A 26823-nucleotide genomic window follows, 5' to 3' on the forward strand; every position below is an offset into this window, starting at 1 on the left:
GATCATTATTTAGTTGTAGCTACAGTTAGAGTAAGAGGTAGATGGGAAAAGAGGAAGGTGGCAACAACAAATAAGAGGGAGGTGAAAGTGTATAAACTAAGGGAGGAGGAAGTTCGGGCGAGATATAAGCGACTATTGGCAGAAAGGTGGGATAGTGCAAAGATGAGTAATGGGGGGGTTGAAGAGGGTTGGAATAGTTTTAAAAATGCAGTATTAGAATGTGGGGCAGAAGTTTGTGGTTATAGGAGGGTGGGTGCAGGAGGAAAGAGGAGTGATTGGTGGAATGATGAAGTAAAGGGTGTGATAAAAGAGAAAAAGGTAGCTTATGAGAGGTTTTTACAAAGCAGAAGTGTTATAAGAAGAGCAGAATATATGGAGAGTGAAAGAAAGGTGGAGAGAGTGGTGAGAGAGTGCAAAAGGAGAGCAGATGATAGAGTGGGAGAGGCACTGTCAAGAAATTTTAATGAAAATAAGAAAAAATTTTGGAGTGAGTTAAACAAGTTAAGAAAGCCAAGGGAAAATATGGATTTGTCAGTTAAAAACAGAGTAGGGGAGTTAGTAGATGGGGAGATGGAGGTATTAGGTAGATGGCGAGAATATTTTGAGGAACTTTTAAATGTTAAGGAAGAAACAGAGGCAGTAATTTCATGCACTGGTCAGGGAGGTATACCATCTTTTAGGAGTGAAGAAGAGCAGAATGTAAGTGTGGGGGAGGTACGTGAGGCATTACGTAAAATGAAAGGGGGTAAAGCAGCTGGTACTGATGGGATCATGACAGAAATGTTAAAAGCAGGGGGGGATATAGTGTTGGAGTGGTTGGTACTTTTGTTCAATAAATGTATGAAAGAGGGGAAGGTACCTAGGGATTGGCGGAGAGCATGTATAGTCCCTTTATATAAAGGGAAAGGGGACAAAAGAGACTGTAAAAATTATAGAGGAATAAGCTTACTGAGTATACCAGGAAAAGTGTACGGTAGGGTTATAATTGAAAGAATTAGAGGTAAGACAGAATGTAGGATTGCGGATGAGCAAGGAGGTTTCAGAGTGGGTAGGGGATGTGTAGATCAAGTGTTTACATTGAAGCATATATGTGAACAGTATTTAGATAAAGGTAGGGAAGTTTTTATTGCATTTATGGATTTAGAAAAGGCATATGATAGAGTGGATAGAGGAGCAATGTGGCAGATGTTGCAAGTATATGGAATAGGTGGTAAGTTATTAAATGCTGTAAAGAGTTTTTATGAAGATAGTGAGGCTCAGGTTAGGGTGTGTAGAAGAGAGGGAGACTATTTCCCGGTAAAAGTAGGTCTTAGACAGGGATGTGTAATGTCACCATGGTTGTTTAATATATTTATAGATGGGGTTGTTAAGGAAGTAAATGCTAGGGTGTTTGGGAGAGGGGTGGGATTAAATTATGGGGAATCAAATTCAAAATGGGAATTGACACAGTTACTTTTTGCTGATGATACTGTGCTTATGGGAGATTCTAAAGAAAAATTGCAAAGGTTAGTGGATGAGTTTGGGAATGTGTGTAAAGGTAGAAAGTTGAAAGTGAACATAGAAAAGAGTAAGGTGATGAGGGTGTCAAATGATTTAGATAAAGAAAAATTGGATATCAAATTGGGGAGGAGGAGTATGGAAGAAGTGAATGTTTTCAGATACTTGGGAGTTGACGTGTCGGCGGATGGATTTATGAAGGATGAGGTTAATCATAGAATTGATGAGGGAAAAAAGGTGAGTGGTGCGTTGAGGTATATGTGGAGTCAAAAAACGTTATCTATGGAGGCAAAGAAGGGAATGTATGAAAGTATAGTAGTACCAACACTCTTATATGGGTGTGAAGCTTGGGTGGTAAATGCAGCAGCGAGGAGACGGTTGGAGGCAGTGGAGATGTCCTGTTTAAGGGCAATGTGTGGTGTAAATATTATGCAGAAAATTCGGAGTGTGGAAATTAGGAGAAGGTGTGGAGTTAATAAAAGTATTAGTCAGAGGGCAGAAGAGGGGTTGTTGAGGTGGTTTGGTCATTTAGAGAGAATGGATCAAAGTAGAATGACATGGAAAGCATATAAATCTATAGGGGAAGGAAGGCGGGGTAGGGGTCGTCCTCGAAAGGGTTGGAGAGAGGGGGTAAAGGAGGTTTTGTGGGTAAGGGGCTTGGACTTCCAGCAAGCGTGCGTGAGCGTGTTAGATAGGAGTGAATGGAGACGAATGGTACTTGGGACCTGACGATCTGTTGGAGTGTGAGCAGGGTAATATTTAGTGAAGGGATTCAGGGAAACCGGTTATTTTCATATAGTCGGACTTGAGTCCTGGAAATGGGAAGTACAATGCCTGCACTTTAAAGGAGGGGTTTGGGATATTGGCAGTTTGGAGGGATATGTTGTGTATCTTTATATGTGTATGCTTCTAGACTGTTGTATTCTGAGCACCTCTGCAAAAACAGTGATAATGTGCGAGTGTGGTGAAAGTGTTGAATGATGATGAAAGTATTTTCTTTTTGGGGATTTTCTTTCTTTTTTGGGTCACCCTGCCTCGGTGGGAGACGGCCGACTTGTTTAAAAAAAAAAAAAAAAAAAAAATTATTATTATAATCAAAAAGAAGCGCTAAGCCACAAGGGCTATACAGTGCTGCATAATAAGTTACAGTATTATATTTTGGCACATTTTACATAATGAGATTGAGCCTAACAATACTGCTTTCTTAACCTATTGAACCATGAACAATCATAAAACATATGAAAACATCATTAGTGGGATGAATTGTAAAGGACCTGCCTAGTATGGGCCAGCAGGCCTCCTGCAGTGTTCCTCCTTTCTTATGTTCTTATGTTCTTATCACTTGTGCTTTATAGTAACCTGTTTACATTAATGTTTTATCACTGATTTCATCATTGCTTAGTTAATCTTAAGTTAATTTTAAGCCAGCCCGTAATGCTATGCATAGTATAAGTGGCTTTGGCATACTGCTCTTACCTGTATTTGTTGTACCTCTGTATGTGTGCTCAAATTTTTAAATAAATAAATAAATAAATAAATAAATAAATAAAATATTGTACTAGTGTCAGCCCTTTGGTAAAGGTGAGAAAAACTATAAAATTCAAGAAAGAACTTGTAGCAGAGTAACAAAGTGGAGGAAGAGAGAGGGGAGAATGTGCCTTCTTCAGTGATTCTATGATATGTACGATATTAAAGCAGCACGAGTCAATAAAGGCTATAGCACCAGCCAGCGATAAAGTGTAGCATTAACAGTGTAGCATTAACAGTGTAGCAAGTAAGTTAATCGATTAATCGATAGAAAAAGGACAGCACGAACCTAACTCCTTCAATGTTGTTGGAGTTACATGGGACGACTGACAACACTGCCATCTCTAGTCTCTATCACCTCTGCTACCACCTCAACCACCACTATGTACGGCTTATGTCTCAGTGGACCTTATAAACCCAGCAACAACAATACCGCAACACTCGTGACATAATGACGTATTTTATTCATTCTAGAGTATATGTCATGTCTCTATGTCATTAATATTGTTTATTATGTCATATTAGATGAATTGTGATACATAAATAAGCCGTAGAGTTGATATTAGTTTCATATTGAAAGACTATCTTGTCCTATCTCCAAACTCTGCCACCGCCACAATTCCTAACATATGTAATGACACATTTTAAATATGAGTTGGCGGCTGGGAATTCACGAATGTTCAAAGCCCTTAAAAGTGGAAAACACGAATGTTGAGGGAGACCTGTATAGAGTAAGAATTAGTATTAGTCAGCCCAAAATGCCTAGGTATGCTAGTGGCCCACTTTGTAATTAATATTTTATAACATGTAAACCACACACTGTAAGCTTCTACAAGGAAATAAACATTTGAATTTGAATACAAGGCATAAGGAACTCTTTGCCATCCCTCGTATTAGTCTCATACTATGTAAAAATGCAATGCACATAAAGGGCCAGAAGATATGGAACTCACTACCTGAACCGGTAAAGGATCTTCTGAATACTTATAAATTTAGGACTTGGCTTAAAAATCATCTATTCTCTCAATACTAACCAAATCACCCAAAAAATTTCTAATCAGTTATAATATTATGTGACCTCTAGGCTATTAAACATCTGCCAATCCATGAAATATTACTACTTGAACCATTAATTTTAATACTGTATTATGTGCAACTTCAAGATTATTCTTATAAACCTCCACCTTGACTACCTTGCATCTTGTCCAGTTCTAAGTAGTTATGTACTAGGATTAGTCTGCCCAAAATGTCTCGGCATGATAGTGGCTCTCTTTGTGCTGTATTAGCACACCAAAATTGTAATTACACATTGTAACCTTTACAAAGAAATAAAATCTTTATCTTCATCTTTATCTTCATCACTGTGTTTAGACAAACATTGTGTTTAGTTTTTTTCTTTTTTTGATTTATGCATGCTAGGCTTGTAAACACTGTGTTAAAATGCATTTCTAAGTGTTTTTTTGAGGGTCTGAAATGGATTAATGTAATTTACATTATTCCTTGTGGGAAAAATTTGTTCAGTACTCGAACAGATTGGCACTTGAACAGCGTTCTGCAACAAATTAAGTTCGAGTATCGAGGTACTACTGAACTTTCAAGAATGTAAAGTACAGTATGTTCATTAGAATTAATTTTATTATATAACCATCTTTAATCCTTTCAGGGTCCAGAGGCCAAATTTCTAAGTGTGTACCAGGGTCCAAGAATTTTAAAAAAAATTTTATTGTTTTTTCTTATGAAATGGTAGAGAATCTTTTTCTGAAGGTAATAAAACAAAAAGTAAGAAATTTGATGGAAAATTGATGAAATTATGCTCTCGCGAATTTTGATGTGTCAGGGATATTTATGAATTGGCGATTTTGCCAACTTTGACTCCCATTTTAGGCCAATTACACTATTCCAGTCAACCAAATTCTTAGCTATTTCACTAGTATTACTTCTATTCTATCGATTGAGCACAAGAAATCGCCCAGTCAACTGTTTCAACTACAAAATAGTGATCGGAAATTGGTAATTTGGTCAATTTAACACAAAGTTCAAAATATTCCAATTTCAAAATAGGGTCCAGAATAAACAATGCAGGCATTCCTGGCACTAAACTAACATTTCCTCTATTCATTAATTATGTTTTCAAGCTTTACAAATGAATTCCATTTTGATTTTTTATTCACATAATGAATTTTTATTCAAACCAAAAAATAGAAGATTTGCTGCTATGCAATATTGTAATAATTGTATAAATATCATCAACACATTTGTGAATGCATATTAGACCCACCAGCTGGCGTGTATTAGACGTGTGAGGTAGTTTGTTTACTCTTGAACATCGACAAAAATTTAACATTTCTGCTAGGTTGAGCTTAGTTTCAAGCCATTTCCAGTACTAAAACCAATCAAAATCATCTCTACTCCTGTAATATATCTTCCATTCTATCAAATGAGACAAAGAAATCGCAAATACAACTATAAAAAACATACGAAAAACACTGCAAAGTCGCTGTTTTAATCGAAAATAACGGTCTCGTTTTTTTTCTCTCATTATACACTGTGTGCTGCAGGATTTGTTTTATGTGGTGCACACATACCACATAGATGTATTCTCTCATATCTAGGCCCAAATTTACGACTCACAGCTTATCAGAGTGAGCTGAACACATGGCGTAGATCTACGGTTTGGACCCTGAACGTAAAGCTGTAGATCTATGGCACGGACCCTGAAAGGGTTAATGCCTTTCTATATACAGCAAATACTGTACATGTATGTAAAATGTTTATTATAAAACACTCTGCATAAACCTGCCTGAAGATTCTAGAGGTTTTCCACCAGCTAACCTCTTCAAAACAGTGTTGACAAGTATCTCCTTATCTTAATGTGATCCTGACAACAATTATCTCATCATATTTAGTATCATTGCAATTAACTAGCTTCATTCCTATTGTAATTTTTATTATAATTTTTTTTTAATAAATTCTGCTGTGAATATCATTAATGTCTTATACACATACATGTATAATAATTATTATAACTAGTGTTTCATGTATTTCATTTGCTGTTTTATCTTTTCCAGACTTTTACCTATGATATTATGACTTAAATTTACAGACCAATCTCTTTTGTGATCCTTTCACAAATGGTTTTGAAAAGTCTGTGTAGCACATCAACTGGAATTTTTTTGGTAATTATTTTAAGAAATAGTTTGAAACCACAGTGCTAGTCACGGCATTATGTCGCCCCTCCTCTACACACGTGCCAAAACACAAACACATACCATGAAAGATTATAATATATTTATTTATTTAATTATTTATTTTATGTCTTTGCAAACAGTACACTGAAATTTTATATTTACAATAGTGGGTCACAATGCAAAGAGAGCCTCTATTATGCCTAGGCATTATGGGCCAACTTAACATTATTGGCTTACAGACTACTTAACACTAAGGATTATATCATAGTTGTACAGTAGGACAGTAATTATTTCATAGTTGAACAGTAGATTATTAATTATAAGCGAATTAAATTTGTATAAGACAAAGGACATATTCATATAGTCTAAAATGCTTTTTGTGAAAACAATGGTTCAATTACATTCCTGTCAACAATGGATAAAAGGTTCAAAGTGATTGTTGAAGTTATGATGTAGGAGTACATAGGTGAGTATGTGTGTACTGAGTATTTAGCGTTTAGTCTAGGGTGATTAAGTGGCTTTTGAGACGAGTCTTAAACTGATTTTCAGACTGGGTTACTTTAATATCTTCTGGTAATGAATTCCATATTTTAGGGCCCTTTATGTGCATAGAGTTCTTACACAGTGTGATATTTGCACACTTACTGAGGTTTTAATATTTGGTGCTGCATCCTTTACGCTTAATCACGTCCTTCAGCCCTATAGGAAGACTCGCACAAATTCTTGAGAGACTGGGGAGGTATATTATTTTATATTATTCCATGCCTCATGTAGAACAGCTTCCAGCCACGGGATGGAACTGATATCCTTGCCCAGTAAACTTCATTTCACTATTGATCAGAGGTTCTCAATAGGGTTTAGGTCTGGGGAATTGCTTGGCCAGTCATTAAAGAACCTCACTTCACAGTCCTTAAGCAAATGAACTACAGATTTGGCAGTATGAAACAGTGCACCATCCTGCATAAAGACCGGAGCCCCACACTTGTCAAACACCTTAGGTAAATTGTCACACAATAACTCCAGATAACGATACTTGTTCATATACTGGTTTTTGAGAAACACAATGAATTCAACAACACTCTGAGCACTGTAATAAAGTTGGTAGAATTACCGACAATATGTAAAGTAAAAGGACACAAGTGCAACTAATGTGACATTTATTGTGGCAACGTTTCGCTCTCCAGGAGCTTTATCAAGCCATTACAAACAATACACGGACACAGAGGGTATATAAAGGCTCAGAGTGAGGTGAATACTAGTGAGGTACTATTTCAATGTTGTTGTTGTGGTTGTGGTTGTGGTTGTTGTGGTTGTTGTTGTTGTGGTTGTTGTGGTTGTTGTGGTGGTGGCGGTGGCGGTGGCGGTGGCTTTTATATCCTTTTACTCATGTACGAATTAATTGCTCTACCATATTGTATTACTTTTGTCACTACTACTACTACTACTATACTACTACTACTATACTACTACTACTATACTACTACTACTATACTACTACTACTATACTACTACTACTACTATACTACTACTACTATACTACTACTACTATACTACTACTACTACTAGTGAACATCGAAACAGTACCTCACTAGTATTGCACCTCACTCTGAGCCTTTATATACCCTCTGTGTCCGTATATTGTTTGTAATGACTTGATAAAGCTCCTGGAGAGCGAAACGTTGCCACAATAAATGTCACATTAGTTGCACTTGTGTCCTTTTACTCTGAGCACTGAAACACCCTCTAAACCATGAGTGAGTCTGGGTGTTTAGTGGTCTCACAGGTGTAGAATGGGTCTAGCGGATCACTACCCTGGGCCAGTACACATCCCCCACAGTTACAGGTGATGGTGAAGGTTGCTTCATCACTTGAAAGTACTTCACACCACTGTTCAGGATTCCAGTGAAGATATTTCTTTGCATAATCCAGCCTACATTTCTTCTGTGGCTTGGAGAGGATTGGTTTCTTAACCTGGCGGTGACTACTGTAGCCCAGTTCTGACACACACCTGTTAACAGTTCTTACAGACACCTCTGAGAGAAGATGTGGGTTCTTTTCTTCCAATTCTCTAGGAGTTATCTTAGGTGTACTCTCTAACTGCTTCTTTAACACAGTTAAGGTATGAACAGATGTCTTTTTCAAGGGGCCAGGTCGAGGTTTGGCAGACGGTAACTCGATACCGCCACGAGCCTTGAAACGCTGCACCCAGTTCCTCACTGAATACTCTCACACACCAACATTCTCCACTATTTCTTTTGTCTGGTGCCCAGCTTTGTGAAGTCCTATGATTTGAGCTATAGTTTCAGGTGTTAAAGACTTCCTCTTACCCATAATCAAACATGTATAGCTCCAAAACGAAAGGGAACACCAGACAAAAGATGGGGCAGATGAGAGACAAAAGTGCAACAGTTACTCTCACCACGGCAGCCACGTAAGCACTGAGGAGTCACTGTGGAGTGTGGCGGCAGGCTGTGACTTCATGCTAATGGCTACTACCCGGCATAATGCACTGACGACAAAAGATCCCCCCTGTATGGTAGGCCTTTGATTTTCATCACGGCATTATGGCGGGGCGCTCACCCAGCATAATGCCATGACTAGCACTGTATAGTATCTCAAGAAATAATTTGTAACTATTTTAAGAAATAGACAGCAACTATTTTGAGAAATAGATGATAACTATTTTAAGAAATAGATGACAACTATTTTGAGAAATAGATGATAACATTTCAAGAAATAGATAACTATTTTAAGAAATAGAGGTAACTATTTCAAGAAATGAGAGCAAGTGTTTTTTTCAGAACATCTTGGTATACTTTCAGCTCCTTCAATTTATCCTCATTTCCTTGCATTATGCTAATATGCTGTACCAACTGGTCATTGCATTTTTCTGCTACAGAACTGGGTTAGTTTCTTGCCGGTCTCTGCTTCCTTGGTGACTTCATCAGAGAGTTCAGAGATGTATTTACACTATATGTGCCATGATAAAAGACAAGCCTCACACTTCAGCAAACCCAATTTATATTAGTTCCTAACTGGCCATGTTAGGCTCCAGTTGCATACTGAGCATAAAAGCTGCCAGAGATTGCAATATAATTGTATAGCAGAGCAGTTTGCAGCCAAACTCAATAGTACAATGAAATAATTTAACACTGATGAACTATAAAAGAAAAAATCCTACGAGAACACCATTACATACACATAACAAAAGAAAAAAATTACATTTTTGTAACCTATTATATTATAAATAAAAGGAGAAAAAAAATCTTTATTCTTCATAAATACAATCTTAGCAAAATCTGTATTTATTTTTTCTTGGTAGAATCGTTAAGGTACTCTTTTAGTTTTACAAACATAAGAAAGAACAAAAAAAAAAATCACAGCTGAACTCACCATGGCGTGTTTCTTGTTGTCCAGTTTAAGCTTCTCAATTATGTTGTTCACCTCAGCCTCCACTTTATTACTAGACAGTCCTTTCAACTGTGGAGAAGAAACTTGTACTACATATTATGCTGACTGCATTATGTTTACCTAAACTGATTGCCAGTATTATACCAATCATCCTTTCATCTTGCAGAAGCCTAGAAATCTTGCAGCAGTATGGGAATCTTGCAGCAGTCTGGGGATCTTGCAGCAGTCAGGAATTGTGCAGCAGCCTGGGGATCTTGCAGCAGTCAGGGATCGTGCAGCAGTCTGGGGATCTTGCAGCAGTCTAGGGATTTTGCAGCAGTCTGGGAGTCTTGTGGCAGTTACATTTGAGATGTTGCAACCTAAGCTGAGAGTGAGGCCTAACAAAGGTCAAAAGACAGGTCTAGTATATGAGTATATTCTCAGCATCCAATTAAAGTGACTAATTTAGCCTAGAAGTGTACAATGTCAGATTATAGTTCAGAGCAATAGATTAAGGTATTTACTCAGCAACTCTTATTGTAACTAATTAACTCACAGATAAATATAAAATTCATATACAATCCAAGGTAGAAGTCTGGCATCTGGCTTAGGAGAGCCAAGAGACTGGCCTAATATAAGTTCAGTTTTTTAAAAATGAGAGTGTAATATACTGTTACATAAAGTGAAAAACATAACAAAAAAAAAGTATTACATTCCAGATACTTCCAAATTTGCCAATAATATTTTAATTATTTTTGTTTAACATATTTATAGATAGGTTGTAAACGAAATTAATGCTAAATCGGTAGGGATGGTGTGGGACCGAAAGATAGTGAAAATGGTATAGAGGGGGAATTGTCACAGTTGATCTTTGCTGATGACAATTCTTCCAGGTGATTATAAAAAACATTACAAAAGTTGGTAAATGTAAAAGAAGGAAATTCAAAGTAAACACAGGAAAGAGCAAGGTGATGAAAGTATCAGAAAATAAAGTTAATGAGGAGCTGGATATTAGATCCTGGAGTATACCTGGAGAGGGTTTCAGGGGTCAACATCCCCACAGCCCAATCTGTGACCAGCCCTCATGGTGGATCTGGGCCTGATCAACCAGGCTACAATATCTCCACAAAGATTGCAGAAAGGTAAGTGCAGTGTTCTACTTTTGATTTAATGCTTTATAAGCACTCTCAGGCAAATAAACAATTAAGTCCATACACTAGCTGTAGGGTGGGTTATAAGGCAGACATCCGTAACACACACAGGTCAGAGTCTCAGTCTATTATCTGTCCTGTGAAGCCATAAATATATTAAAATACTGTCCACACTCTATATATTATAATTCCTCAATTTAACACATTAGAAATACGAGACAAGAAAATCAGAAACAAAGTGCACTGGTTACAGAATTTTCTGTTGTTACAATCACAGCAAAACAATCTTCTATCCACCACAATCACCATTACCAGCCACTGGCTCCCACCTTATTAGTCCATTAAATCAAAGCATGACCGTAATAGTACAGTAGTATATTCATAATAATATTATAACTTAGTTAAAAAGTTAGGAGTCCCACCTGTGACTGTAGAAGAAGTGTGTACACCTAAGGAAACAGGTAGTCTGGGATGTATCTGCCCTACACTAAGAATTTCCAAAAGATACAAGTAAAGGCTTTCACTCACTCTGCCTCAAGAATATCGTAACTAAGCACTTGGTGTTTAATTGCCAGTCATTGATGTTATGTTGTACAAATACTTATGTACAAAATTACGTGCCACATACCTTACTAAAGAACTGAATGTGTTCAGCAACTGTCAGCTCATCAAACAAAACATCATGCTGTGGACATAATCCTAAAGAATGTCGCACTGCCCCCATCTCTTTTACTATGTCATATCCTCCAACATATGCTGTGCCAGATGTTGGTGGGTAGAGACCTGTTCAAAATATACACTCATTACAACATAATATATATTGTACAACTCTTATATTTTCTTATTTCTCAAAAACTGATTTCTTGCAAGTCTATTATTGACATAAACCCTTAAATTTACATATCCTAGAGACTAATATCTTTTATTTATCCACAATTCTCCTTTACTTTGTTCAAAATAACAGCAACATGCATTGATGTTTTTATATGGCACAATTTTATATTCTATAAATGTCTCAGGGTGATTTTATAATTACTCTTTTCACATATACATTTTAGGTAAAAACCCCAAAGCAACTTATTCATAAATATTTCATGACTCAGGTTCGCCTTACCTGCATTGTGCAAGCAAAAAAGAACTTACCCCTCCCAAAAAAAGTTATTATTTTTGTGAGGGAAAAGTTCAACAGATAAGAGTAGCGAGCGAGTACAGTGGACCCCCGCTTAACGATCACCTTCTAATGTGACCAATTATGTAAGTGTATTTATATAAGTGTGTTTGTACGTGTATGTTTGGGGGTCTGAAATGGACTAATCTACTTCACAATATTCCTTATGGGAACAAATTCGGTCAGTACTGGCACCTGAACATACTTCTGGAATGAAAAAATATCGTTAATCGGGGGTCCACTGTATATGGTAACGATAGTTTGATTGCCGGCTGCTTGTTAAGATAGGGTCAGTCTAGCTCCCGCTATCCTCCCCCCTTTCTCCCCATCCCGAAAGGTGACGTGTGGGGCTCTGGCCAAACAGTAATCACTCGACTGACAGCTCCCAGCACAACTGTAAGTAAAAGCCTCTGCTCCTATTTTAGTGGATATTGGCTGAAAGCTTCACTTTTGACCAATAATAAACTTAGTCCTTTCAGTTTTAAGCTCAACATGAGACTTTTAGATAATTACCACCTTTTATAAGTATCTTGCACTTATGGAGAGTGATTTCTTAAGCAGCGGGTAACCTGTCTCTCTTTCCAGCTTGGAATGACAGCTCGGGTCACCTGCCAACCAACGAGAAGTGTTGAAGGAGACGGACTGAAACCGGTCTTGGGACGTCACTTTATGATCTACCTACCTGATTAATTGTACAGGATACTACCCCTCACCTTTGCAGTGGTAAAGAATCTGCGTTCCTGTCATCTGGACTGACTATTCAAGGCTATAGACTCTGTGAAGAACTAGTCGTTGGGTTGTCACTCAACACCTGTGACCCCCCCATCCCCACATCATCAGCAACGGCTACAATTTCTACAAGACGGTGTCAACCTCCACCAGACACCCCAGTATAACTGTACATATTAGCGTTGAATTCAAATGTCATTTTTCCATTTCATTTTCATTTTTCTTTCAAGTAGGATACACCTTCACATTTCAATGTTTTATCTTTGCATTACTAAATAATAAAGTGTTTATCTTTGTGAATTATTATTTCTTTTTCTATTCATTAATTTTCCTGAGGAGGAGCCAGCCTTGGTAATACTGTCTGAAGTTGTTACAGGGCTGAGTAAGCCTTCACAATTTTTCTAGGATGAATAAATAAGCAATTAATTTTACTCTTCTATTTATAATTCAAAGACAGCAGCTATTGCATCATATATAACATATAGTAAAAGTCACAACCCCGTCTCCTGTATAAATTACTAAATTTAAAAGGCGAAACTTTCGTTTTTCCTTTTGGGCCACCCCGCCTCAGTGGGATACGGCTGGTACGTTGAAAGAAGTAAAAGTCACAAAACTATGCAAAATATCCACAGCCTCGGGGCTGAGAATAGTGCTCATTGGGGTGGCAGGAGGCAGCAGCTTCTGAGTTAAAGTTCACTTTCACCACCTGTGAGAATCCAGCACAACAGAGCCCGGCACACCAGAGCCTGGCACACCAAAGCCCAGCACACCAGAGCCCAGCACACCAGAGCCAGGCATACCAGAGCCTGACACACAAGAGCCTGGCACACCAGAGCCTGGCACACCAGAGCCTGGCACACCAGAGCCCAACATACCAGAGCCTGGCACACCAGAGCCTGGCACACCAGAGCCTGGCACACCAGAGCCTGGCACACCAGAGCCCGGCACACCAGAGCCAGGCATACCAAAGCCTGGCATACCAAAGCCTGGCACACCAGAGCCTGGCACACCAGAGCCCGGCACACCAGAGCCCGGCACACCAGAGCCTGGCACACCAGAGCCTGGCACACAAGAACCTGGCACACCAGAGCCTGGCACACCAGAGCCAGGCACACCAGAGCCCAGCACACCAGAGCCTGGCACACCAGAGCCTGGCACACCAGAGCCTGACACACCAGAGCCCAGCACCCCAGAGCCCGGCACCCCACCAGAACCCAGCACACACCAGAACCAGCACACCAGAGCCCAGCACACCAGAGCCTGGCACCCGACCAGAGTCAGGCACACCAGAGCTCGGCACACCAGAGCCTGGCACACCAGAGCCCAACACACCAGAGCCTGGCACAACAGAGCCTGGACCACCAGAGCTTGGCACACCAGAGCTTGGCACACCAGAGCCAGGCATACCAAAGCCTGGCATACCAAAGCCTGGCACACCAAAGCCTGGCACACCAGAGCCTGGCACACCAGAGCCCAGCACAACAGAGCCCGACACACCAAAGCCTGGCACACCAGAGCCTGGCACACCAGAGCCTGGCACACCAGAACCTGGCACACAAGAACCTGGCACACCAGAGCCCAGCACACCAGAGCCTGGCACACCAGAGCCTGGCACACCAGAGCCTGACACACCAGAGCCTGGCACACCAAAGCCTGACACACCAGAGCCCAGCACCCCAGAGCCCAGCACCCCACCAGAACCCAGCACACACCAGAACAAGCACACCAGAGCCCAGCACACCAGAGCCTGGCACCCGACCAGAGTCAGGCACACCAAAGCTCGGCACCTTACTAGAGCCTGGCACACCACAGCCCAGCACCCCACCAGAACCTGGCACACCAGAACCAGCACATCAGAGCATGGCACGCCATCAGACCCCAGCAAACCAGAGCCCAGCACCCCACCAGAACCCAACACACCAGAGTCCAGCACACCGGAGCCTGGCACACCAGAGCCCAGCACATCAGAGCCAGGCACACCACTTGAGAAAAGCACACCAGAGCCCAACACCCCACCAGAGCCCAGCACACCAGAGCCCAGCACCCCACCAGAGCCTGCCACACCAGAACCTGGCACACCAAAGCCCAGCACACCAGAGCCCGGCACATCAGAGCCTGGCACACCAGAACCCGGCACACAAGAGCCCAGCATGCCAGAGACTGGCACACCAGAGCCTGGTGCACCAGAGCCCAGCACACCAGAGCCCAGCACCCCACCAAAACCCGGCACACCAGAGCCCAGTACACCAGAGCCTGGCATATCACAGCCTGACACACCAAAGCCCAGCACACCAGAGCCTGGTGCACCAGGGCCCGGCACACCAGGGTCTGGCACACCAGAGCCCGGCACACCAGAGCCCAGCACACCAGAGCTCAGCACACCAGAGCCTGGCAAACCAGAGCCCAGCACACCAGAGCCCAGCACACCAGAGCTTGGCACACCAGAGCCAGGCACACCAGAGCCAGGCACACCAGAGCCCAGCACACCAGAGCCTGGCATACCAGAGCCTGGCACACCAGAGCCTGGCACAAAAGAGCCAAGCACACCAGAGCCAGGCATACCAGAGCCTGGCACACCAGAGCCTGGCACACCAAAGCCTGGCACACCAGAGCCTGGCACACCAGAGCCTGGCACACCAGAGCCCAGCACACCAAAGACCAACACCCCCACCAGAACCCGGCACACACCAGAACCAGCACATCAGGAGCCCAGCACACCAGAGCCTGACACACCAGAGCCCAGCACCCCACCAGAACCCGGCACACCATAGCCCAGCACACCAGAGCCCGGCACACCATAGCCCAGCACACCAGAGCCCGGCACCCCACCAGAGCCAGGCACACCAGAGCTCGGCACCTTACTAGAGCCCGGCACACCACAGCCCAGCACCCCACCAGAACCTGGCACACCAGAACCAGCACATCAGAGCACGGCATGCCATCAGAACCCAGCAAACCAGAGCCCAGCACCCCAACAGAACCCAACACACCAGAGCCCAGCATATCAGAGCCCAGCACCCCACCAGAGCCCAGCACACCAGAGCCCAGCACCCCACCAGAGCCTGCCACGCCAGAACCTGGCACACCAAAGCCCAGCACACCAGAGCCCGGCACACCAGAACTGGAACACCAGAGCCTGGCACATCAGAGCCCAGCATGCCAGAGACTGGCACACCAGAGCCTGGTGCACCAGAGCGCAGCACACCACAGCCTGGCACCCCAACAGAGCCTGGTACATCAGAGCTCGGCACCTCACTAGAGCCCAGTACACCAGAGCCCAGCACACCAGAGCCCAGCACCCCACCAAAACCCAGCACACCAGAGCCCAGTACATCAGAGCTCGGCACCTCACTAGAGCCCAGTACATCAGAGCCCAGCACACCAGAGCCCAGCACCCCACCAAAACCCGGCACACCAGAGCCCAGTACACCAGAGCCTGGCATACCACAGCCTGACACACCAGAGCCCAGCACACCAGAGCCTGGCACACCAGGGCCCGGCACACCAGGGCCCGGCACACCAGGGCCCGGCACACCAGGGTCCGGCACACCAGAGCCCAGCACACCAGAACCCAGCACACCAGAGCCCAGAATGCCACTAAAGCCTGGCCCACCAGAGCCCAACCTACCAGAGCCCGGTCCACCAGAGCCCAGCACACCAGAGCCTGGCACATCAGAACCTGACACATATTCACAACTGAAGCAAGAGTTTCCATCAAGTGTCACAAATACCAACAAACATTCACAACTGAACAACTTGCTCTACATAAGCAAGCACACATATATGCACACATACACATACATACACACACACACACACACACACACACACACACACACACACACACACACACACACACAGAAGACCACAGACAGAGTATAGGCTAGGTAGCCAAAGACTGCAAACCTCACTCAAGGAGAAAGATCTTGGCGTGAGTATAACACCGAGCATGTCTCCGGAAGCACACATCAATCAGATAACTGCTGCAGCATATGGGCGCCTGGCAAACCTGAGAACAGCATTCTGATACCTTAGTAAGGAATCGTTCAAGACACTGTACACCGTGTATGTCAGGCCCATACTGGAGTATGCAGCACCTGTTTGGAACCCGCACTTGATAAAGCACGTCAAGAAACTAGAGAAAGTACAAAGGTTTGCCACAAGGTTAGCTCCAGAGCTAAGGGGAATGTCCTATGAAGAAAGATTAAGGGAAATCGGCCTGACGACACTGGAGGACAGGAGGGTCAGGGGAGACATGATAATGACATATAAAATACTGTGTGGAATAGACAAGGTGGACAAAGACAGGATGTTCCAGGGAGGGGACACAGAAACAAGAGGCCACAATTGGAAGTTGAAGACACAAATGAGTCAGAGATATTAGGAAGTATTTCTTCAGTCATAGAGTTGTAAGGCAGTGGAATAGCCTAGAAAATGACGTAGTGGAGGCAGGAACCATACACAGTTTTAAGACGAGGTTTGATAAAGCTCATGGAGCGGGGAGAGAGAGGGCCCAGTAGCAACCGGTGAAGAGGCGGGGCCAGGAGCTAAGACTCGACCCCTGCAACCACAAATAGGTGAGTACAAATAGGTGAGTACAAATAGGTGAGTACACACACACACACACACACACACACACACACACACACACACACACACACACACACACACACACACACACACATGCACCCCACACACACACACACACACACACACACACACACACACACACACACACACACACACACACACACACACAACAACAACAACAACAACAACAACAACAACAATAGGCCTAGTGTCTAATCGACATGTGCCTAGGACAAAATGGTAACTAACATACACACACACACACACACACACACACACACACACACACACACACACACACACACACACACACACACACACACACACACACACACACACACACACATACACACCTACAACAGGCCTAGTGTCGAATCGACATGTGCCTAGGACAAAATGGTAACTAACTAACACACACACACACACGTGCTCATATACAACAGGCCTAGTGTTTAATCGACATGTGCCTAGGACAAAATGGTAACTAACACACACACACACACACACACACGTGAAGCAGTATCGCTAAATAGTGCTCCCAGGATTTAGCGTTTTAGTGGCTGTCCTAAGATATTATTAGCGGTCATCGTACGTGAGTGAATCAGTGAACATACCTACAAGAGTGTAATAGCTTTCAAGAGTGCGAATAATGTGATAGGATCAAGAATTTTACAATTTAAATTTGAATGAAATTTGAGTGAGGGAGGGTAGCAGTCAGCTGATCAGGCTACTGGCCGCAGTGTTGACACAAAATATCCAAACAGTTAATTGGGTTAACGGTGTGATCTGAAATATTAACAAATACATATGTTGGTTGATTTTAGCAGCAGTGTAGTGATAAGGTCATAAAAGAGTGATTAAGTAAATACTGAAAGTAAGAAAAAATTAGTCAATCCCCAGCTGTTGGTGTTGTGAAGGTAGCTAACATCATCAGACTTGTTATGACCATAATACTGTACTAAAGAAAAAAGAGGGAATACCAAGTCTTAAAAGAAAAAGAAAATAAAAACTTGAATGCATGATAAAGTTCCTGAAGGAGTTACAAATTGAAGGAGTTGATATCAGCCGACCAGCAGGAACCTCCATTGTTGTGCAGATGACATCACTTGCCTATTTGTGGTTAATTTTGGTTAGTGTCTAAAGTCTCAGTGTCTCGCCCTGCTGGTTGTATGCTATACCATCTCTCTCTCCCTATTTCAGTACCAGGAGATAGACAGTGGTTAGTAAATTATCTAAATATCGCCAGGTAAACTCCAGAAGAGTTGTGTAGCCTAGTGAACCCCCCCCCCGTTTTTCTGAGGGACAAGCTAGTAAACAAGTAAGCACATACAAACACACGTGTGCACCCGTAATTATTGTTATAATAAACAGTATATATTAATAAGGAATTGAGTGAGAAAAAATAATCCTATAATCTTCAAAAAGTAAAGTAGCGTAGTGTGCGGAGATCTGGGCCGGGAGAGTACCGGTGAAACAACAACAATAACAAATAGTGTTAACGTAACCCCCCCCTCTTTTTCAAAGAACGACAAGCTAGTAAACACACACACACACAAACACAAGTGTACGCAATTAATATTATATAGTATATATTAGTGCATATTAATAAGGAATTGATTGTGAAAATTTTTTTATAATCTTCAAAAGAGTAGCGTAGCCTAGTGTGCGCACACACACCCACACACACCCACACACACCCACACCCACCCACACACCCACATACACCCACACACCCACACACACCCACACATCCATACACACCCACACACACCCACACCCACACACACCCACACACACCAACACACCCACACACCCACACACACCCACACCCCCCCACACACACCCCCACACACACCCACCCACACCCACCCACACACACCCACACACCCACAAACCCACACCCACCCACACCCACACACACCCACCCACACACCCACCCACCCACACACACACACACACACCCACACACACACACCCACACACACACACCCACACACACCCACACACACCCCCACACACCCACCCACACACCCACCCACACACCCACCCACACACCCACCCACACACCCACCCACACACTCACCCACACACTCACCCACACACTCACCCACACACTCACCCACACCCTCACCCCCCCCACACACACACGCAACACACACACAACACACACACAATACACACACACACACACACACACACACACATATTGCCAGACTCACACATACACTCCCCCCCCTCCCCCACCGACATCTCACTCCTTCACCTGATCCCTCCCCTCCCTCTTTCACCCTCCCCCTCCCCACCTCTCCCTTTCCCACTTACCCACTTGCTTCACTCTCCTTCCCACTCCCCCTCCCCACTACTCTCCCATATAGCCACAGTTCCTCCTCTACCTCCCCCCCACACTCTGACATATACAATACTAACCTAACATACAGAATTACATAGGTTTCCCACTCTGAGGCAATCAGGATAAAAAAAATGGGTTGCCAGAGAGCAACAAGAAAACCCAAGGGACAGGAGGAGGGAACTGCAAAGGAAGATTGGGCAGCAGAGCTCACAAAAAGGGAACAAGAATGGGAAAAGAAACTAGAAGAACTTAGCATGAGAATGGAAGAGAGGATAGACATGGAAAGCAGGAAGTGGGAGGTGAAAGTCAAAGCAGCAGAGGCCAGGATACAGAGCTTAGAAGAGGAACTGGAAAATCTGAAACAGCCTAAAGAACTAAAGAACATTTTGGGATTGACAACAGAGACCGCTACCTCAGCCACAAATAAGGGGACTGTAGGGACAGAAGGAGCAAAACTGCATGTAGAAGCTCTATCAGTGGAGACTGTAGTAAATGAAAGAGCTAAGCTATATGTGGAGGCCCTAAAAGACCACAACAGAGCCCAGGGAAAGCCGAGAAGGGAAAATGACAGGCCACTGAGCCCATGTACAGTAGCTAGTGAAACTGAAGAAAGGAAAGCTGCAATGGAGGAAATCAAATTGAATGAGGGGATACACAGGGATATGCAGTGGGAGAATGAAAGGGTGAGGTCAGTCTTTGTGTGTGGGCTAAAGGAAGTTGAAGGGGAAACATATGAAGCAAGAAAACAAGGGGAAAAAAAAGCAATTGAAAGCATCATGAAAGTAATCGGAGAAGACGACATGACCCAGCTGGAAAATTTTCGGAGAATAGGGGGGTTTGTAAAAAAAAGAACCCGGCCAGTGAAAGTGACCTTCAAGGCAGAATCGACTCGGAACAGGATACTGTGGGAGAAAGCACGATTAAGGGACATGCCGGCATACAGGAAGGTGTATCTTGACCGCGACAGAACACAAGACGAAAGGCGGAAACTGAGAGAGATGATACAAAGGCGAAAGGAGGAAAGAGAGGGGATGGAGAAGACAGACAGGAGATCCCAGACACAGGAAGAAGATCAAATACAACCTCCCTCACAGCTTCCTATAGAAGCCTCCCAACCAGGTCAACCCCAGTGCAGCCAAACACTCTAAACCAAAACACCCATGTCATATCCAATGCCCCCACCCACTACATTACAAACTCCACCCCCACAGCAACCACCCATAGTTCCTTATCAGGTCTCCCACTTCCCCAACCCCAAGAAGTTGAAGGTATGGTATACAAATGCAGATGGAATAACAAATAAGTATGAGGAGTGGCATGAAAGAATCAAGGAGACATCCCCAGACATAATAGCACTAACAGAAACAAAACTCACCAGAATAATAACAGATTCAATCTTTCCACCCGGATATCAAATCCTCAGGAAAGACAGAGGGAGGAGAGGGGGAGGAGGAGTTGCACTGCTCATTAAAAGCCAGTGGGGTTTTGAGAAAATGGAAGGAATGGATGGCACGGGTGAAAGGGACTACTTAGTAGGAACAATCCAGTCTGAGGGACATAAGGTGATAATTGCAGTAATGTACAACCCACCACAGAACTGCAGGAGACCAAGAGAAGAATACGATGAGAGCAACAGAGCCATGGTCGACACACTAGCCGAGGTGGCCAGGAGAGCACATGTGGGGGGAGCAAAGTTACTAGTTATGGGTGATTTCAATCACAAGGAGATTGACTGGGAAAACCTGGAGCCCCATGGGGGTTCCGAAACATGGAGAGCCAAGATGATGGATGTAGTACTGGAAAACCTCATGCATCAACATGTTAGAGACACTACCAGAGAGAGAGGAGAAGATGAACCAGCAAGACTGGACCTTGTATTCACCTTGAGTAGTTCAGACATCGAGGATATCTTGTATGAAAGGCCCCTGGGAGCTAGTGATCATGTGGTTCTGTGCTTCGACTACATAGTTGAGCTCCAAGTGGAGAGAGTAGCAGGAATAGGGTGGGAAAAACCAAACTACAAAAGGGGGAACTACTCAGGCATGAGGAACTTCCTTCAAAACATTCAGTGGGAGAGGGAACTGACAGGAAAACCAGTACAAGAAATGATGGACTATGTGGCAACAAAATGCAAGGAGGCAGAGGAGAGGTTTGTTCCCAAGGGAAACAGAAATAATGGGAAGAACAGAACGAGTCCTTGGTTCACCCAAAGGTGTAGGGAGGCAAAAACTAGGTGTACTAGAGAATGGAAAAGGTACAGAAGACAGAGAACTCAGGAAAATAAAGAGATTAGCCGAAGAGCCAGAAATGAATATGCACAGATAAGAAGGGAGGCTCAGCGACAATATGAAAATGACATAGCATCGAAAGTCAAGACCGACCCGAAGCTGTTGTACAGCCACATCAGGAGGAAAACAACAGTCAAGGACCAGGTAATCAGACTGAGGAAGGGTGATGGGGAATTCACAAGAAACGACCGAGAGGTATGTCAGGAGCTCAACACGAGATTTAAAGAAGTATTTACAGTGGAAACCAGTAGGACTCCAGGAAATCAGAACAGGGGGGTACACCAGCAAGTGCTGGATGAGGTACATATAACCAAGGAGGAAGTGAAGAAGCTGCTATGCGAACTTGACACCTCAAAGGCGGTGGGACCAGACAACATCTCTCCGTGGGTCCTTAAAGAGGGAGCAGAGATATTGTGTGTGCCATTAACAAAGATCTTCAACACATCATTTGAAACTGGGCAACTCCCTGAGGTATGGAAGATGGCAAATGTAGTCCCAATTTTTAAAAAGGGAGACAGACATGAGGCACTAAACTACAGACCTGTATCACTAACGTGTATAGTATGCAAGGTCATGGAGATCATCATCAGGAGGAGAGTGGTGGAGCACCTGGAAAGAAACAAGTGTATAATTGACAACCAGCATGGTTTCAGGGAAGGAAAATCCTGTGTCACAAACCTACTAGAGTTTTATGACAAGGTGACAGAAGTAAGACAAGAGAGAGAGAGGGGTGGATCGACTGCATTTTTTTGGACTGCAAAAAGGCCTTCGACACAGTTCCTCACAAGAGGTTACTGAAAAAGCTAGAAGATCAGGCACACATAACAGGAAAGGCACTGCAATGGATCAGAGAATACCTGACAGGGAGGCAACAACGAGTCATGGTACGTGACAAGGTGTCAGAGTGGGCGCTTGTGACAAGCGGGGTTCCACAGGGGTCAGTCCTAGGACCTGTGCTGTTCTTGGTAAATGTGAACGACATAACGGAAGGGATAGACTCAGAAGTGTCCTTGTTTGCAGATGATGTGAAGTTAATGAGAAGAATCAAATCGGATGAGGATCAGGCAGGACTACAAAGAGACCTGGACAGGCTACAAGCCTGGTCCAGAAACTGGCTCCTTGAGTTTAACCCTGCCAAATGCAAAGTCATGAAGATTGGGGAAGGGCAAAGAAGACCGCAGACACAATATAGTTTAGATGGCCAAAGACTGCAAACCTCACTCAAGGAAAAAGATCTGGGGGTGAGTATAACACCGATCATATCTCCTGAGGCGCACATAAATCAGATAACTGCTGCAGCATACGGGCGCCTGGCAAACCTACGGATAGCGTTCCGATACCTCAATAAGGAGTCGTTCAAGACACTGTATACCATTTACGTCAGGCCCATACTGGAGTATGCAGCACCAGTTTGGAATCCACACCTAGTCAAGCACGTCAAGAAATTAGAGAAAGTGCAAAGGTTTGCAACAAGACTAGTCCCAGAGCTACGGGGATTGTCGTACGAAGAAAGGTTGAGGGAAATCGGCCTGACGACACTGGAGGCCAGGAGGGTCAGGGGAGACATGATAACGACATATAAAATACTGCGCAGAATAGACACGGTGGACAAAGACAGGATGTTCCAGAGATGGGACACATACACAAGAGGTCACAATTGGAAGTTGAAGACTCAGATGAATCAAAGGGATGTTAGGAAGTATTTCTTCAGTCATAGAGTAGTCAAGTCATGGAATAGTCTAGAAAGTGAAGTAGTGGAGGCAGGAACCATACATAGTTTTAAGGCGAGGTATGATGAAGCTCATGGAGCAGGGAGAGAGAGGACCTAGTAGCAATCAGTGAAGAGGCGGGGCCAGGAGCTATGACTCGACCCCTGCAACCACAAATAGGTGAGTACAAATAGGTGAGTACACACACACACACACGTGCTCATATACAACAGGCCTAGTGTCTAATCGACATGTGCCTAGGACAAAATGGTAACTAACACAGACACACACCCACACACACACACACACACGTGCTCATACACAACAGGCCTAGTGTCTAATTGACATGTGCCTTGGACAAAATGGTAACTAACATAGACACACACACACAGACACACATACACACAGACACACAGACACACACACACACAGAAACACACACACACAGACACACAGACACACACACACACACAGACACACACACACACAGACACACACACACACAGACACACACACACAGACACACACACACACACAGACACACACACACACAGACACACACACACACACACACACAGACACACACACACACACACAGACACACACAGACACAGACACACACAGACACACACACACACACACACACACACACACACACACACACACACACACACACACACACACACACACACACACACACAACAACAACAGGCCTAGTGTCTAATCAACATGTGCCTAGGACAAAATGGTAACTAACTAACTAACACACACACACACACACACAATAGAAGGAATTGACGAGACTGGAGAAAGGGATTACATAGTAGGTACAATTCAGTCTGGGGGACATAAGGTAGTCATTTCAGTGATGTATAACCCTCCACAGAACTGCAGGAGGCCAAGAGAGGAAAATGTAGAAAGCAACAGAACAATGGTGGACACACTAACTGAGGTGGCCAGAAAAGCTCACTTGTGTAAAGCAAAGTTACTGGTTATGGGCGATTTCAACCACAGGGAGATTGATCGTGAAAACCTGGAGCCACACAGGGGTCCCAAAACATGGAGAGCCAAGATGATGATTGTGGTACTGAAAAACCTCATGCATCAACACTTTAGGGACACTACCAGAGAGAGAGGGGAGGATGAACAAGCAAGACTGGACCTCGTGTTCGCCCTGAGTAGCTTGGACATTGAGGACATCACATATGAAAGGCCCCTTGGAGCCAGTGATCACATGGTTCTGAGCTCTGAATACAGAGTAGAGTTACAAGTGGAGAGGGTAACAGGAGTAGAATGGGAAGAGAAAAACAACAAAAGAGGAGACTACACAGGTATGAGAAATTTCCTGCAGTGGGAAAGAGAATTGGTAGGAAAGTCAGCAAATGAAATGATGGACTACGTAACAACAAACTGCAAGGAGGAAGAGGAAAGGCTTGTTCCCAAGGGCAAAAGAAATAATGGGAAGACCAGAACGAGCCCTTGGTTTACCCAAAGGTGTAGGGAGGCAAAAACTAAGTGCATTAGAGAATGGAAAAAGTACAGAAGGCAAAGGACCCAGGAAAATAAAGAGATTAGTTGAAGAGCCAGAAACGAGTATGCACAGATAAGGAGGGAGGCCCAGTGACAGTACGAAAATAACATAGCATCAAAAGTTAAGTTTGACCCGAAACTGCTGTATAGCTACATCAGAAGGAAGACAACAGTCAAGGACCAGGTAATCAGGCTGAGGAAAAAAGGTGGGGAGCTCACAAGAAATGACCAAGAAGTATGTGAGGAGCTCAAAGCGAGGTTTAACCCTTTGACTGTTTTGGCCGTATATATACGTCTCATGAGCCAATGTTTCTGACGTATTAACATGCGTAAATTCTAGCAGCTGCCCCTAGTGGTAAGAAATATTTGACTCCCCGGCGAATCTGGAACTCTTCTCTTCCCAAGTTATAGATCTAACACAGATGGAAGTGTCAGTGAAGATGAATTTCATGGTGTTGAGGAGTTTGTGACTAAAAGCAATGCCTAGGACACCAGAAGAAAAAGAAAGAAAGAAAGAAAGAAAGAAAGAAAGAAAGAAAGAAAGAATGGAATGTCTACTTCAATGACCTTCTTCATCTCATCCCAGAATCACATGCATATGCAGACGACTGTACAATGACATTCACTTATCCAAGAGAAGAAATGCCAGCTGCTCTAAGCTACATCAATCACCAGCTGAGAGCTATATCAGCTTGGGGAAATAGATGGCAAGTAACATTTGCACCTGAGAAAATGCAAATGATGATCATCTCGAGGCACCATGATGGTAATGCTGGTGCAGTAGTAAGGATGAATGGGAGGGTGTTGGCACCTGGAGAAGAAGTTGATATCCTTGGGGTGAAATTTGACTCCAAACTAACCATGAAGAACCATGTTGTAAATCTTGCAAACAAGGCAGCCAGGAAGCTTACAGCACTTCGCCGTATCTCGCATCTGCTTGACAGTAGGGGTTGCAAGATCCTGTACGAGGCACAAGTACGCTCACACCTTGAGTATGCTCCACTTTTTTGGTTTGCCTGCCCCCCCTCTCATCTACGACTGCTTGACAGAGTAGAGAACAGAGCAAGACGTCTCATCTCTCGCCTGGACCCATCCTGGATAGATCTGTCATTTCAGCAGAGCCTTCAACATAGGAGGGATGTGGGTGGCCTTACTGTTATGTACAAGGCCAATATTGTCAAAATACCACACTTGGATCCACTTCGAGGACAGCGTGAAACAAGCTTTTATGCCACAAGATGGGCAGAAAGCAGCAACTTCACTCTGGCTGTACCCTTCTCCAGAACATCACTCCATCTGAGATCATACATACCCAGGATGACTCGAGTATGGAACACATTTGTACAGCATAATGATGTCAACGAGATAAAGTCAGTTGATCAAATGAAAATGCTGGCCCACAGATGGCTCCAACTTCATCCTGTTCCCTACTTGTATGTCTCTTAACAATAAAAATGCTTTCAAATGAGCTGATGTAGGTAACAGCTCTTAGCTTGCCAATAAAGTTAAGAATCCTTAACCTGTAAATAGCTTGTCAATAAAGCTAGGGATCCTTAACCTTGTCAAACCTTGTGTAAAAAAAAAAAAAAAAAAAAAAAGGAGAAGAAAGGAGAAAGAAGGAGAAAGGAGAAGAAAGGAGAAAGGAGAAGAAAGAAAGAAACAAAGGAAGGCATGGGATCCCATGGGTGTTGATAGCCAGTAAGGGG

General features: G+C 43.5%; 1 protein-coding gene across 5 annotated transcripts in view; it reads right to left on the reverse strand.

Annotated features, from left to right (window-relative positions):
* Abca3 (ATP binding cassette subfamily A member 3) overlaps window positions 1-26823 on the reverse strand; it is a 705605-nt gene that overhangs the window by 266402 nt on the left and 412380 nt on the right. For all 5 annotated transcript variants that reach the window (XM_070088958.1, XM_070088966.1, XM_070088973.1 and 2 more), the window contains 2 exons: window positions 11382-11536; window positions 9606-9692 (listed from right to left, as the gene is read on the reverse strand). In XM_070088958.1, the coding sequence (XP_069945059.1) occupies window positions 9606-9692; window positions 11382-11536 (242 nt within the window). The remainder of the gene's footprint in view (window positions 1-9605; window positions 9693-11381; window positions 11537-26823) is intronic.

Source organism: Cherax quadricarinatus, chromosome 2 (assembly GCF_038502225.1).
Source record: "Cherax quadricarinatus isolate ZL_2023a chromosome 2, ASM3850222v1, whole genome shotgun sequence".
Taxonomy (NCBI): Eukaryota; Metazoa; Arthropoda; class Malacostraca; order Decapoda; family Parastacidae; genus Cherax; species Cherax quadricarinatus.